We start from the raw sequence: 17035 nt of genomic DNA, 5'->3' as shown, positions 1-17035 counted from the left end.
GGAGTTCGCGTGATGGTTTATGCTACTTGACGAGATCAGCAAAAAATTGGGGTTAATTTGTGGCAGGCACTTTGTGTGTATAATCTAGGGTTTTTTTTGGTTAGATCGCTTAAATATATATGTGCCAATAAACCCGCCACCACCCGACAAAGCTAATTAGTAAGGTTTGTCACGTAAACAGAATATGCCAATTCGTTACTCAGATTGTAAATGTTGTGGCTTTGCTCTCCAACACACCGGTGTGCTGTACTAGTCACGAATTGGCACGTTCTGTTTACGTGACAAACCTAATTGGCTGTGTCGGGTGGTGGCGGGTTTAACGACACATGTATATTATTTACGCGATCTAACCGAAAAAAAACCCTATATTATGGATGATATTGGTCGCGAAAGCCTACGACGTGTGAAACGTCGTGAAGCAACTCTCCCCCGTTGTTTCAACTGCCACGCCGTGCGATCAGATCGAGCAGGTGACCTCTGGATTACAAACCATTGCTCCACTGTCGGAGCGTGCCGACTGGAAGGCAATTGAAAGAAAAACCACTGGAGCGCAATTCTACGTCTAAAAAACAGAAACATCGCCAGACAATTATCTATTCGAAACAAACACCATCGATTGAATACATTTGTCTGAGCAAAACATGTTTAATCAAGAATGATAAGAGTCTGTAATGATAACAGACATTATCAGCGCGTCCGAGAGATGCGGGGTGACTGCGACCCGCAGTAAAGTCACGGCAGCCTGGGCAGGAGCGGACCACCCTGGCGTGTTTGCTTCAAACCTCTGGCATTGCGATAACAACATCTTCACGCCCCATAGCACCAACGCAAGTGTAGTGGGCCATCGGTCACGAATGCAATCTGGGGACCCCATATCGTAAAGAGTTGGTCATCCTCTCCCCCCATATCTCCGATACCCGCAAGATCGGCATTACCCCAGCGCTCATTTAGGCGAACCAGACCGCTGACGAGACACTGCGGAGTCGAAACCGGTTTCGGAGTTGTTGCATTGTCTTGAAACGACGCTGATGAAATGATTCACTCGACGTTAGTCGGGGAATCGTACTCGAGCAAAGTTAGCTAAATATGACAATCGAGCCGATATTTTTGTTAATTTCACAGAGATGAAATTTTGATATTCGAGCTGGCCCTTCGGCCCCCCCCCACTTCAGCACACAATGACCAGCGTGGCTCAGTATGGCAAGAGGGAGTGCTGGGGGGGGGGGCTTCATCCAGCAGCGGATTGATAAAGAAGCTGTAAAGTAAAACGCCAACTACATGAGAAGTGCAGCCATCGCTTCTTGACCTCTGCCAGAACCCGCAGCCGCTGCGCTGGATGAAACACCCGCGCTCTTTGCCCACCGAAAACCACCCCCAGGCCTTCACCATCATCTTTGCACCGCATTCGTCAAGGACCTCTCTTGAACCAGAGCTCCATCAAGTGACATGAGGCACCTCCCCCCCACCCCCGTTGGAACATCTTGCAGGAGAGAGCTTGAAATGCGACGGCGCTTACCACCCTCCCCCCGCCCAAAAAAATAAAACCGAGCCACTGTTTGCAGAGGAAGGCTGCCAAAATGTCCAGTCTACAGAGCTGCCCCTCGTGCGCTCGACAGATGATGTCGCGTTAGCTCTGCGAGTTTGGCAGCGAGCGGTTCTTATTTAAGGAGGGACGCATCTGGACCACGAGTGGAGCCGGCGTCCCGTACGAGCTGCGGATTCCACGTGGCGATGGGGACTCTGGGAGCGTTGCTGTTGTTTCTCACCACCAGCGCGGCACTTGTGTGTAAGTTTCTCGATTTTTTTAAATGAATGAACTCGTCGATTTCTTAGTTTTGTAATTCACGTCTTTACGACAATGTCCGCTTCCGAGGTAATAATGGTTTTTTTATCTCTATTTGTAGAGCACACTTTCGAAGCGCAAGGTTCAATGCCACTTCACACGAGTTAAGATCAAACTAAACATTTACAAAAGCCAAATGTGAACAAAATAATAATCCACTTATATAAGGAGAAGACACAGCATTATAAAAAACGGTAAAATAATTAAGATGCTAAAATATAATCAGGAGGCTAAATTACACTGGTCAACAATTTTTTTTCTGGCCTGTACTTTTGCAGCTGTTTTAGACTAATTTCAGGGTGCTGATTCCAAATCTGATCTCAGATTTGCTCTATCACATCTCATTTTATGCTATCGGCATACCCCATTTTAATTGATTTTACCCGAAATTAACTCTGTCACTTATGATTGCAAGTTGTTGCGAGTCAGTGACTGCTTTGGTGTTAAAATATGGTGCTGTATTTTTAGGATAGTGTGTTTATAATATCATTTTATGTAGATATCCACATTTATGTAATATTTTTATTCTGCAGTTTTTATTGAAAATGCAATATTTGATATCTCAAAAACCTGATGTGATAGACAAAAACTGATGCCAGATTTGGAATCAGCACCCCAAACTAACATTAAAACCGTTGGAATACCTTATGCCAGAAAAAGTGTGTTGACCAGTGTTATAGAACTGGGCCGGCCGCCTTTGGCCGTGATTTGAACGTCGCCACCATGGGGAGCAAAACCTCAGACGCGATCGGGAAGAGAACTCCAAAGTCGCGCGCTGCCAACACGAGAGGCAAAGTTCATCGACTCACGTCAAGTTAATAATGCACGGTTAGAAAAGGCACTCGAAAACATCGACAAGAACAAGTCCGCGTGCATTGAGCGTTGAGGGTAATATTCTTGATGGGTTTTTTTTATTTGACATAAAGCCGTAGTCACTGAAGCAGTTAATTTCACAACTTTTGGAATTGCACTCAAAGATATATTTCTCCGTAACGTATTATTTCATCTGGGCCTCCATTTCACGGGAATGTTTTACTTGTGATGCTGACATTTTAATGCTGTTCTTAAAGTGAAGTTTAATACGATATATTTTGCAATGGTTCACAACTATGTATGTACAAGAATTTGAACTTTGCATTCAGCGTTTGAGCATCGATATATTCCGATTTGCTTCGTCCATTATTTAATTGTTTCGGCTTATTTATTGCATCTAAACGACAACCCACAAATGCGGCCAAAGTTGGAATAGCTTCGGCTGAATTTGTACTTTGTGGAGCAGCTTAATTACGAAATCGGATTGTGAAAATGGTTCTAGATTTGATGTTTTCGTGACTGCAGGATTCATACTCTTTGGTTGTTTCGGCAAAGTCACGTAGGTAAAAAAATAAAAATAAATGAAATCACGACGTTTCGGAGGCAACACAAGCTTCCGTCTTCAGGTGGAACCGTCACAGCAAAATTACTGATACAGCAAAATTACTGATACAGCAAAATGACTGTATCAGAAGTTTAAAATTACTGATACAGTCATTTTGCTGTGACGTTTCCACCTGAAGACGGAAGCTTGTGTTGCCTCAGAAACGTCGTGATTTCATTTATTTTATAATTTTTACCTTACGTGACTTTACCGAAAAAAACAAAGAGTTGTGAAAATGGTTGTTCAACTTACTGGTGAGCTGAAAAAAATAATAATTGGCACGTTTGTTCAACGATTGTAGCCATGGAAATTTCCATTTGTTTCGCTGTGGAGGGGGATGGCCCAGTCAGTGCGTGTCCTAACCCAAAATCAATTGTGAATAATAACACTCATCTTCTTGGTTCTTTCGGTAAAGTCACGTAGAAGGGAAATAATAAAATAATAAAAATAAAACATGATAAAATAAAATTCTCACGACGTTTCGGTCACAACACAAGCAACCGTCCTCAGGTGAAGAAACAGAGCTGTCTGAAAGACAGCGCTCCAATGACAGCTCTCTCTTCTGTCTTCACCTGAGGACGGCTGCTTGTGTTGTGGCCGAAACGTCGTGAGAATTTTATTTTATTATGTTTTATTTTTATTATTTTATTATTTCCCTTCTACGTGACTTTACTGAAAGAACCAAGAATATGAATCCCTGCAGTCACGAAAGCTTTAAATCGAAAAATAATAACACTGTTACAACTTTGCTTGGCTACTTGGCATATTTTGAGCCTTCACGCGCAAGAAACACATCACGGTTGAAAGGAAACATTCCTAATTTAACCAACTGTCGGCTTCCCAAATGTGGAAGGATAATTGTGGGCAAGTCATAACAGTGCTGATTTGTAACAGTATTCACAAATATAATTTCCACACATTCCCCCCCCCCCCACTTTTGTGTATAGAAGCATTCTCCCTCGCCCCCCTTAAGATCTTTGACGGAGTGATGTCAATTCCCCCAGCCCACTTTAAAACAGTGTGAGTCTCTCTAAGTGCATGCTTGATCATTTCCCCCGGATTTGACAGCGTAAGCGGTGAAGTTCATACACTGATGTCCTTAAACCTAACAGCGCTGTCCGACAGCCAACCATATTTTCGAGGACTGGCCCTGACTGCCCTCTTTGTTTTTTAAACAATGGTTGCTAGACGGAGGGGGTCGGACTAACAGTGCCGGACGCGAATCTGACCGTACGTCGCCGCCAATCGTGCTCACGGATCATGCGGCGCACGTCCGTGCGGTCTTCCAGCTGCGGCTGTCGGTGGCAGATGGACACGGGCGGACAACGTCACTCAAGCCATTAGCGGCCTTGCCGTCGAAATAATCCCCACCAATGGTGTCACCCCGGTGAGGGGACCGGTCAAGTACCCAAACTTCTTCAGTGCTTCTGACGACGGTGGTAGGTCAGCACGCTCCAACGATTCGCTATAATTCCGCGTGTTGTACTCCACTAAACTTTATTATTTTTTTTTTACCATGTAAGGCCCACTGAGCTATACAGTTCTTTTTTCAGAAGCGACCTGGCCACAAATGATAGCTCAACAAAGTGGATTAGCACGTGGAAATGTATAGCTACCGAATGCTCTAAACCCGTGTGTTTAAATGTGGGGGGGGAAACGGGAGGACCCAGAGAAAAATCCCACGTGACCACGGCGTGAAATATACAAACTCCAAATATACAGCAGCAGCAGGCGTTCGGGTCGGGATTAAACCCACGACCTCCTGTGTACCAGGCGAGTTAGTTAACATTTCGCCACTGCAGAATCTCACCACGCTTGGGCCACAAAGTGGGCAGGAGAACAAAGTATTGAGCTGTTGGGCCCGGAGAGACCAGGGGATCGATCGATGTTCTGTCGCCCAAGAGGTTCATGGCATTAAATCGTGCATTCTCACTTGCCTTGTTGGTCATGGGGGTTGATTGGCTAATGTGGTTTCTCACCACAGTAACCACATCGGCCGGGGAGAGCTGAATACAAAAATGGGGGGGGGGGGGGGGGGGTGTGGGGAGCTGGATTGATTTTGATGTAAAATCAGCACTTGTTAGCCGCGGCCAGGATTGAAAGTGATCGGGATCATAATGTAGCGCACTAACCACTGCCTCACTACTCTCCGAACTCAGAAAACGAGAATTGTCGGTTTAAAAATGATCAGCGAGTTTCTAATAGAACATAAGAGTGGTCTGACTAGTGGAATCAGAATGCTTGAGTATGAAATCGGGTTGCATGAGGTGTAAATGTTTTTAACTTAGATCGCGTAAGTATGAATGTGTCGAAACCCTCCACCATCCGACACAGCCAATTAGTAAGGGATTTGTCACGTAAACACAGCGCCAAATAGTGACTACTTCTCCAACACACCGGTAGGCTGGAGTAGTAACCTATTTGGTGCTTTGTTATTATTAATAATATTGGTCGCGAAAGCCTACGTATTAAACTGCATGAGGTGTGTCTGCAGGCATTACGATTACCAAGAAGACATGCGACAATTCATACGACTGGACCAGCTGTGCCAAAAATCTAGCGGATGCGTGCTGCAAAAAGTACCCGAGATCCTGCCTGGAGATAAAAGAGACGACAGGCACAACCAAAGGTAATCCTGAAAAACATCACATCCATTTATCTTCGGCGTCGAGGACGTGGCTGTTCTGTTCGGTAACAATTCCATGTCCTGGCATTCTCCCCGCGAATGGTTGGGGCTCCCTTTCTTGTCCTCTTTGCCAACTCATTCCTCGTCCCAGGCCTTCTGCACATCGATGCTATCGGAAGCACCTGCACAGGGGGCACAACGACTTATTGCAACGGGGGTGGGTGGCTATGCAAGTGGGTGGCTATGCAAGTTGGTGGCTATGCAAGATACGACTGTGCTCGCCGACCCCTTCTTTCTCCCGACTCACTTGAACTGAAATCCCTACGGTTTTTTTCTTTGTTTAACTCCTTGCAATAAATATATAGGCTATAACTAAATTGTATTGTTCTCCTATATTTAAAAAAACAATTCAAAACACGTGTATATATATATTTTTTACTTATCATGGGACCTTTTTTGCCAGAATCAATGCATGTGTAGGGGTGTTAGAGAGAGAGCCCGTTATGCATGGCAGCTTATGGCAAACAAACACAGTGGGCGGGGCTACGTGAGTGCACGGGGAGGTGCTCTCTACGACGTCCGCGCCAGGCACCCTGGGGGGGGGGCTGATTCGGAGTTATGATCCCCCGGGGCCCCACCCCTCAGCGGGGGGTTGGGTATAAAAGGGGATGTATCGGAGGGCTCAGGGAACCTGTTAAGCTAACCAGTGAAGACTGAAGACGTCTTAGCTAGAGCCCTGGACTCCCCTGGTTCGCCGTCCTTATCAGGGCCGAACAGGACCGAGCCAGCGGCGTGGTCCCGAGATCCAGAGCCGGTGCTCTTGTCAGCGCTGGTCTGGGACTCTGGGTACCGGGCCCGACTTACCAGTGTCGGGCCAGATAGCCTCCCCTAGCCCGTTAGTGGAGGACTAGGAGGCAGGCTAGGAGTAGCTAGCGCGTGTATCCCCAGCTAGCCGGGTGAGGGGGCCGACACCCCCTCTAGTGTTGTATGCCACAACCGTGCTGTGTGAATAAACCCGTGTGCCTCCAACTCCGGCGTCCAAGAGTCGTGAACTCTACTACACATGCAAAAGAATAATAATAAGTTTTATCCTTTCTGGCAATAACACAGGTGGTTCAGATGTTCAAACACCAAATAGAAACCTTTTGCAAGGAATCAAGTCTTAATTAACCACACGTACATCATGGGACCTCCTTTGCCAGTACCAAAATATACTGATAGGGGTTTTTCCCCTTTTTTCTGGTCCCATGATGTAGCTGATCAACCCGAGCTCTCATTACTCTGGTAGTGCGTTGTCTTTGAACTGTGCGCCTTTTGGCGTCATCTGGTCGAACACCATATGAGACTAGGCTCTAAAGAAAGCTGTCTCTGGTGTGGACTAATCAGTTTCAAAGACAATGCATAAATTATCAGAGTATTGTTTTTTGTTTGCATTTGACTGCAAGTATTGTGGTTAATGTAAAGGTGTCAGTTTTGTTGCCAGAAAAAAGGGGGAAAACCCTATTAGTAACCACACGTACTTGTGGTGAATATGCAAACACACATGCTCTGATAGTATTGTCTTTGAAACTGATTGGCCTACCCCAGAGACAGCCTCGTTCATGGCCTTGTCTCACCAGCAGTGTTAGAGCGGGGAACAACGCAGAGGAGAACAGCACAAAGACAAGGCACTGTCAGAGCATTTATAGCTTGGGGTGAGCAGCTCTATCATGGAAACTTCTATTCTTAATTTTCATAAAATGTGTGTAACTTGTTTATCTGTAGCCAACTGGGGTCATGTGTGCGTCGCATAACGCTGCTGCCACATAACCCCCCGGGCCCCCCCCCCCCATGGTTGCACTCCTTGCCCCTGGTCACGATCTCTCTCTCCCGATGCGCATTGTATTCACGCACAGATGGCATCTACTCGCTGCAGACGAAGGAAGGCAAGCTCTACCAGGCGTTCTGCGACATGCACACCAAGGGAGGGGGCTGGACCCTGGTCGCCAGCGTCCACGAGAACAACATCGCGGCCAAGTGCGCCATCGGAGACCGCTGGTCCAGCCAGCAAGGCAGCAACCCGTTGCCGATCTTCGTGGATGGTGACGAGAACTGGACCAACCTCAATGTCTTCAACAAGATCCTTTCCGCCACCGACACCGATTACAAGGTCAGTTCTATTTCGATTTAAAGCTTTCGTGACTGCAAGGATTCATATTCTTAGTTTTTTTCGGTAAAGTCACGTAGGTGAAAAATTTAAATTAATAAAAGTAAAATAAAATAAAAAATAAAATAAAAATCACGACCATAATAATAAAAAGGGGGCCTGTCCTGGCTCACCCCCCCCTCAACCAGTATATATACGGGGTAGTATCTCTTGGAATCTCTCATTTACTTGATACAGCAATCGTGCTGTGACGGTTCCACCTGAAGACGGAAGCTTGTGTTGCCTCCGAAACGTCGTGATTTTTATTTTATTTTAATTTTATTTTACTTTTATTTATTTTAATTTTTTTACCTACGTGATTTTACCGAAAAAACATAAGAATAAGGTCAGTTCTGCTCGCCGTTCTTGCGTTTGCCAGCAAAGGCATCAAACGGACGTCCTACGGCGACGTCCCGGACTCGTTTCTATTGTTGGATGCCACTGATGAAGCCGTTTGGTGTCACGGCTCTCCGAAAACAAATGGAGAATCATGACTCAATGAGATTCCGGCATGACCCTTCATCCCGGATCCGTTCATCGTCTTTAAAGGTGGTACAGCAGAGGAAACACTGACCAAACCATTAGGACGCGGTCTTTCCGACAGCTCTGTTCTTCACCTGAGGACGGCTGCTTGCGTTGTGGCCGAAACGTCGTGAGAATTTTATTATGTAAAATTTGTATTATTTTATTATTTCCCTTCTACGTGACTTTACTGAAAGAACCAATAATATGAATACTGACCAAACCCTAGAGCACATTCTATGCCCGAGAGCGCATTTGTAAAGAGCAGAGCGCATTGCAAGCCGCAGGACGCATTTTCAAACGGAGAGCGCATTGCCAGACGTGGACCACATTGTCAACTCCTGCCAACTTTGCAAATACAACTGAAGCAGCAGCAGCAGGAGGAGGGACACCAATGGCCATCGCTTGGCTTTCAAACTTGAATATCGACATTTAAGTTGCTATTCCCCAAGCCACCGCACACACGCACAATCAAAATCACTCGACCACCTTTTATTGCCACGCCGTCGAGTTAAATCAAACACTCTGGCCGCCGCTGTAAGGGGAAAAATTCCCTCGCTAATGTGGACAGCTGTTTTGTTGGACAGCTACGCAGTAGCTACCAAATCGACCGTAGCCATATTCCAGTCGATTAAGCTTGATCCAAGGCAATCTGTCCCAGCCGGGGCCTATGAACAAGTGTAACTGACTTGTAACGGGAATGTAAAGCGGTCTAATAACCCAGTCCCGGGATTCCTGCCAATATTTAATTACGAGCCACTTTGGACACGCTTTCACGCCGACGCCTTTCCAGGACCCTACAGGCGCAGCAATGTCCTGCCTAGTCCGTAAGTTTAATCTATTTCTTGAAAATGTTCAACGTTATGTCACACATTCAAAGCAAATTTATCAGCGTGCTGTATCACATGAGATTATACCCCAGGCCTACTGTAGCCACCGATCTATTAACCCGAGGTCAGTGTCTGTGATCAACCACAGGAATTGCTGACCCAAATGGACTGGGTGACTTTAGTAATCTGAAAATTGTGCCACAGATCCAGTGTTACAGCACCCACATTCAAAGTAGATATATCTGTGTGCTGTATCACATGAGAGTATGCCTGAGGCCTCCTATAACCACCGAGTTGTTAACCCAATGTCAGTGTCTGTGACCAACCCCAGGAATTACTGACTCAAATGGACGGAGTGACTTTAATACACAAATAATTGTGCCACAGACCCTCTATGTTTAATTCCAACGACACCCCATTGATGCTGCACAATGATTAATTTACAATTAACAGCACAGAACACACAAGTTCAAATCCTCGTTGAGTGTCCACATGCCCTTTGTCCTACTCGGGGTCAATACAATAAATACCGCAGTATGGAAAGTTAACAGTGGTTGTGATATAGAGTGACTGGCAACTACCATGGGAATATGGAATTTATGATATTGTCCATTTAAAACGATCGTAGTGGAGCGGAATTTTTTAAGTTGGTGTATTTGTCACCGATATTTGTTTTAGTTTTTCTCCTCGAGATTGTAGTTTTGATGACAGGCTCAGCTGCCACTCGGATGGGTCCAGGCGCATTAGAAAAACACAACAATAATAACATCGTTGTATTATTTTTTCCCTGGACGATCTGATAATCGGACGGTGTGTCCTGGTGTACTGAAGCGTTTGCAAAGAAAAAGAAACCCAAAATAATTTTGTCATAGGTTAAACTTTTTTCTCAGTTGATTTTTTTTGTTCTAACCACATGGTCGACAGCATACACAAAGAGGGGAGGGGGAAACGCTGACTACTAGGCGTGGCTATCTCAGTAATGGGCGGAGCCATGAAAGTGGCTATCTGAACAGCAGGTGGGGACGGGGCGGTCAGTGGCAGAGCTACTCACTGTGGGGGAGGGGCTAGTGGGGGGAGTGGGTGTGACTATGTGAAAGTGGGCGGGACTTAAAGAGAGAGTGGCTGGCAGCTCACAATGTACAGGGACTCCTCTACTTACGAACGAGTTAGGTTCCAGAGGTCTGTTTGTAAGTCGATTTGTTCGTAAGTCCAACTTTAGCCCCGTCGATTCCAAACACGTTGAACGGCATGTACACCAAACACGGAGAATGGCTTCAAACGTTTAATAATCTCCTGTAGATGTAGATTCCACTGGTTCTTCGCATTCTGCAGATGTAGATGCCACCATCGCCATCTAATGCTCAGCGGTTGAACGACTCTCCATCCGAACAGACGACTGGACAGGTTTGTTTGTAATTCTGAAAGTTGAATGTTCTTAAGTAGAGGAGCCCCTGTATGCAGATTAAGCCTCCCAAATGTTTATTTTTTATCCGTCTAATGCCGTTTTTGTGTGGCGCGCACATGTGTGCGTTCAGAACGAGGGATACTATGACCTTGACTCGGACGATATCGCGATATGGCACGTCCCAAATGGGACACCTTTGCACCAGTGGAAGCAGTCGGCGATCCTGCGCTACCACACGGAAGTCGGCTTTCTGGAACCCCTCGGGGGGAACCTTTACTCCTTATACAAGGTATGTACGGTGTGAAAGAAGTTCAACATACATACATATACCATGACAACTTGACACACTTTTCTTGAGATGGAACTTTAGTGAAGTCACGTTCACTTGACACAGGCGGAGACCCCCACTGCAACATCCCCGAGTCTCCCGCGCATCTCCCTTATATACGGACCGAGGCCACGCCCCCCTTCTCGACCATTCTCGCTGACTCTGGACGCTCGCTTCACCAGCAGACTCCACCGTCCTCTTCCGTCACTTGACCCCGCTCCCTTCTCGATCATTCCCGTAGCCACCAGTCCCTTCGCACTCACAGCGGACACCCCTGTCATGACTTCGCGTGGCCACTAGTGCATCCACACTGTCTGCTGACTCCCCTGTCATTATCTCCCGTGGCCACCAGTCCCTTCACACTCACAACTGACTCCTCTGTCATTACCTCCCGTGGCCACCAGTCCCTTCGCACTCACAACTGACTCCTCTGTCATTACCTCCCGTGGCCACTAGTCATTACACATACATGGCCCCATGCGCTCGTGTGCGATTGCCCATGATGTTTTGGGCAGTTGTGGATTTCGGGCGAGGGGGCAGGGGGGGTTACATGTGCAGCATGTATCTGAGCTCCGGGTGTACACAAAGACAAAGATCCCCTGTATATCCTTAACATACTGTTGGGGCAAGTGCTGTTAGCAAGCACCTATGAAGGCCGGAACAGCACACACATGGGTGGGTGGCCAGCACCAGGCCCGGCCGCCTTTCTCTTCCAAGTGGCGATGTTTACACACATCACAAGGTACTCATTTGAGGCTGAGTTGACCTTGGCAAGGCCCAGAACTGGTTCAGAAAATCGCCACTGGTGTCAGCCGTGAGCGGGAACCCGGGTCGCCGGGTTCCGTAGCGCAGTGCGATAACCACTACACTACCGCTCCCCATATGTACCAACACACAGTGCCAATACACACACACACGCTCACCTGCAAGTCACGTGTCCGCGTACGTGTGTCTGGAGGAAGGGGGCCGAAAGTACCACCCAGTCACCCACCTGCCCTCAGCCAATCACGACCAAGCAGCACTCTGGATGCCACTGTGACGTCATGCTCATGATCTAATTTTGTTTTTCCCCGAGATTCACAAAAAAGTATCTTCGCGATTCGCGGACGGAACGCAATCCATGTATTGCCCACTGTTAAATTATTTAGTGTTGCTTTGTAACTAGTAATTAATAGCACGTTTTAAAACGCTTCTAAATGCTGTAATAGCTGAACAGTTACGTAAATTTGATCTTTGTTGTTGTTGTTGTTAAAAAAACATGGTCAAATGCGCCAATGTCTCTACAATACATTTTAACTCATGCATAAAGTAAGAGATTCATGCTTACAGGTAACATTCAGGGAAATGGATAGGGGTTGGGTTTAGGTTTACGGGTTAGGGGATAGGCCTTAGAGTTAAGGTTGGGGTGAGGGTTTAAGGTTTGTTATACCAAAAATCTATTTTTCACACAAATCTGCAGGGACAGTAGTCTCGCCCTTGTTAAAATCTAATTGTTTGCACTGTTTATATTTCAGAATTTCTACCCATTGACGTTCGGTTCAGGCACCTGTCAAATCAATAATGGACCTTTTTACCCAATAGTTTACGATTTTGGAAGCAACAATGTTGTCAACTCACTCATCTGCCCTAACTGTATAGGTGAGTGACTTTTACCGAGCGTTTAACTCGTCAAAATTGGGTTCACGCACGAAACATGTTGCACGTTCGAAATGAAGAGAGGAGGGACTTCACATTGATGGCACCACATTTACTTGTAATGTCTGTAAAACACAACAATATGTACAGTATATCACGCTTAGCAGGTCTACAGCAAGCCTCCATTTTCCATGCTGCTAGTGTGAACATAGGCAATCCCCGAGATACGAAAGTCTCGCTTACGAATATCCATACTTATGAACGAACCGCAATTAGACTGTTATTTTTCGATTTAAAGCTTTCGTGACTGCAGGGGTTCATCTTCTTGGTTCTTTCGGCAAAGTCACGTAGAATGGAAATAATAAAATAATAAAATAAAACAAAACATAATAAAATAAAATAATAAAATAAAAGAAGTTTTATTATGTTTTATTTTATTACTTTATTATTTCCATTCTACGTGACTTTGCCGAAAGAACCAATAAGATAGACTGTTATTATTTTTAATCATACGACTTGTGAACGATCGGTCGTACTTAATTAACAGAATCGCGGAACTTTAGTTCGGCAGAGCGATGGTCACGAATGAAGACTGAGTAATAGGCAAGGAATGGAGCATCTCGTCTTGTCATATTTTTTTAGCGCCTTGAGTACTAACAACCGTATGTATGAACGTAATGGTGAAGACGAGGTGAATACAATAAGACGAGAGGAAGTGATGGGCGGACCGGTGATGCGTGAATTAAGTGAAACCTTGTTTTATACGAGAGCAAATGACGATGAACGCATTGGATGGACGGAGAATGAGTGGTCGCCATGGAGAGAGAATGTGAAGGAAGAACAGTAATGGTCGTGGTTATAATGGGGAGAGATTAGGGGGTCTTGGGATGAACGAGGGGTGATCCACTGAGGAAATACCCCTCTCAACGACCACCCCTGTTAACGACTAATCACTTAACGACAGGCCTCCATACAGCCCAATGTGTAGTGTATAGTAGTGGAGTGTATATAGAAGTGTAATGTGTAGTGCCTCCATAGAGCCCAATGTGTTTACTTACCGACCATTCCCTTGTTAACGACGGGCTGTTGTAGGTACAGTAAATATGAATTAATGCATTGATTAACCGTGTTAATGTTAATACTATGTGTTTATAATGTTGTTGGTATCTTTATGTATTGATATCCATTGTTTAAATAGCTAAAATTAAAAAAAATTCGGTGAAAAATGATAACTTTCGATGCGATCTGAACGAATTAAGCCTTTAACGTGCATCTCCTATTCTCGTTTAATTACCAAATCGCTTAGCGACCGCTTTCGTGGAACCAAGTACCGTGGTTGAGAGGGGGTTCGACTGTAGAGAATATGAAATCAGGTTCGAGGTGGATTATTGCGTCGTAGAAATATGGGCGGGTGACTGAGGACTCCTTCATCCAGCAGTAGATCGACCGAACAACGATTCACCCCCCCCCCCCACTACAGGTGAAACACGGCCAGGGTTTGTGCAGTTCCGAGTGTTCAACACGGAGAAAGCCCCATTCGCCCTCTGCTCCGGGGTCATGGCTCTCAAGTGCAACACCGAGCATGTGAGAGGAGCATTTGCACCATCCGACACACGGTGTTGAGAGTGATGTCATGTTACACTCGCCCCATACGGTAAAGCAGAGCCCGGGGAAACTAACCCCCCCCGTCACCTCATTTGATAGGGCCATAAACACCTCAAAAATAGGCCTGTGAAAGGCACGCATCCATCACTGGTAACGTACTCTTTGGTTTTGTCGTTGGTAACGTAAATGCCCCAACTGGCAGCACTTTGCGTTCTGTGAGTTTTGCCAGCGCTCACTCAGTCCGTCTGTGAACGCGAGCCCTATTTCAGTTTTTTTGTTTGCATTGTTATTGGATAACACTAAGTTGCGTGTTAATGTGCGGTTGGATCAACTGAGGCGGTGGAAAGTCCTATTCTGTAGTAAAGAAAAGGGTCTCCACCACCTCTGCTGTATAGCAATTGCACATACAGGAGACTCGATTAATTATCCACGCTAACGACGGCAAGGATGGCCGCGGATAATCCAAAATAGAACTATTTAACGAGGATCTCTTTGCAAAAAAAACACGAGTATATGTATAAATTATGAAATTTGGTATGCTAATGAACCAAAAATGAGCAATACATTCTCTCCTTCACCTGTTTAATTACAAAAGTCCATACACAAACACACGCACAGTTTCACAAATTAACACTCACAAATACATGATCGGATAAAGCACTCAAAATTAAGCACAACTGACGATTTCTACTGTTACTCTTTCAACTTATAATGAATACTAACGATCGCAGAAGACTCAGCTCACTAAGTAGATAGCAGAGCCACGCCAATCAACATCAATCAAACTCCGCCCACTGTTGTAAATATATGCTACTACTGTACTGTAGAGGCGATCACGTGGATTTCGGACTAACCGGAGCACATATTTGTTCGGTTTAAGCACGTGGCTTGTAAAAAACATTTCCAAGAATAACACAGGGAAATAATAAAATAATAAAAATAAAACATAGTAAAATAATTCTCACGACGTTTCGGCCACAACGCAAGCAGCCGTCCTCAGGTGGAGAACAGGTCCGTCAAGTAGACAGAGTGGGCCTGTTTTTAGATGATTAATTCGTGCTTAAGGGAGAATCCATGAGTTTTTAATTTACGTCAAAATCTCAGGTGCACAGTTAATCCAGAAATTGGATAAACCGCACGCGGATAATCGAGTCTACTTAGACGAAGCCTTAGGAGTGGGTGATGAGTATGGCCACTCACGAAAAACTGTTAAGGGCACACAAAAATGTATATATATCTCTCTGATCACAGAGAACTGGATACCTCAGACCATGTAACGTGTCGTGAACAATTGTCCAATCGGATCATTCAACAGCGATCTGAAACAAATCCAGGTGGCTATTCCTGAAGCAGTCAAATGGATATGAAATCTCAACATCAAATTTGTAATCTGTTGCAATCCCCCAAAAAATGGCATATTAAAGAAGAAGGCAGATAACTTTTATTTTTTTTGTTACCAAATTTTATGCATGTGTCCTAAAATTCTGAATATTTTGGGTAGCACACACGTCATTTGACATTTAACGAGTGACAACAAAAGGCAGGCTTGCTGCAGTGGATGGCAAATAAATAGTTACAACTGCCTCCATTAAAAACACTTCACACACGAAATTAACGGTTTACATTTATTTAAAGAAACGTAGACGCTGAGTCACCGACCCTCAATGAGTGAAGCGCAGATAATAACCGAACCGATATCTGCATACATGGTTCTTACACATTTTTCAAACATGGTACAACCCAGAAAACCTGCTCACGGATAACCGAGTGTTTAACCGTATAACCGAGAGGTTCACCGTACATAAACGCCGATCTCAGACTCCGCTCTTCCCCAATTTCTCAGCCATGTCGATGTGTGACTTTGCTTCAGCCGAGAACTCTAATCCGTGCTTGTCTCTCTGCAGTACTGCATCGGCGGTGCAGGATACGTTCCCCAGCAGTCTCCGAGACAGTGCGGCGACTTCTCCGCCTTCGACTGGGACGGCTACGGGACGCAGATCAGCTGGAGCTGCTCCAAGAAGTTGTTGGAGGCATCCGTACTCATCTTCTACCGCTGACGAATTTCATTTTTTACATCATGGGACCTCCTTTGCCAGTACCAATATATACTAATAAGGGTTTTCCCCTTTTTTTTCTGGCAACAAAACTGACACCTTTTGCAAGGAATCATGTTTACATTAACCACAATACTTGCAGTCAAATGCAAACAAATAACAATACTCTGATAATTTATGCATTGTCCTTGAAATTGATTAGTCCACACCAGAGACAGCTTTCTTTAGAGCCTAGTCTCATATGGTGTTCGACCAGATGATGCCTTTTGGCTGTCTCTGGTGTGGACCAATCAGTTTCAAGGACAATGCATACATTATCAGAGTATTGTTTTTTGTTTGCATTTGACTGCAAGTATTGTGGTTAATGTAAACATGATTCCTTGCTAAAGGTGTTAGTTTTGTTGCCAGAAAAAAGGGGAAAAACCCTATTAGTGAATTTCATTTTGTTGGGTTAGGCTACGCAATAAATAATGGCAAGACTTGCATTACAAAAGACCCTTTTGCAAACACGTCGTAGACAAAAACTAAATTGCCACTTCCACAAGCGTTCAATGCACCGATTGTTGTTGCATCTCAATGGATAGT

At 45.1% G+C, this 17035-nt stretch overlaps 1 protein-coding gene across 1 annotated transcript; it reads left to right on the top strand.

Annotated features, from left to right (window-relative positions):
• Nucleotides 1-1731: 1731 nt before the first annotated feature.
• LOC144950409 (intelectin-1a-like) lies at nt 1732-16453 on the top strand. The gene is made up of 8 exons (XM_078880521.1): nt 1732-1786; nt 4550-4699; nt 5755-5889; nt 7782-8035; nt 10959-11117; nt 12671-12794; nt 14272-14375; nt 16301-16453. The coding sequence occupies exons 1-8, from the start codon at nt 1732-1734 to the stop codon at nt 16451-16453; spliced, it is 1134 nt and encodes a 377-aa protein (XP_078736647.1).
• Nucleotides 16454-17035: the final 582 nt, after the last annotated feature.

This window comes from Lampetra fluviatilis, chromosome 57 (genome assembly GCF_964198595.1).
Source record: "Lampetra fluviatilis chromosome 57, kcLamFluv1.1, whole genome shotgun sequence".
In the NCBI taxonomy this organism is placed as follows: domain Eukaryota; kingdom Metazoa; phylum Chordata; class Hyperoartia; order Petromyzontiformes; family Petromyzontidae; genus Lampetra; species Lampetra fluviatilis.
The sequence above is the reverse complement of the archived record's forward strand: the minus strand, read 5'-3'. Positions and strand labels throughout refer to the sequence as shown.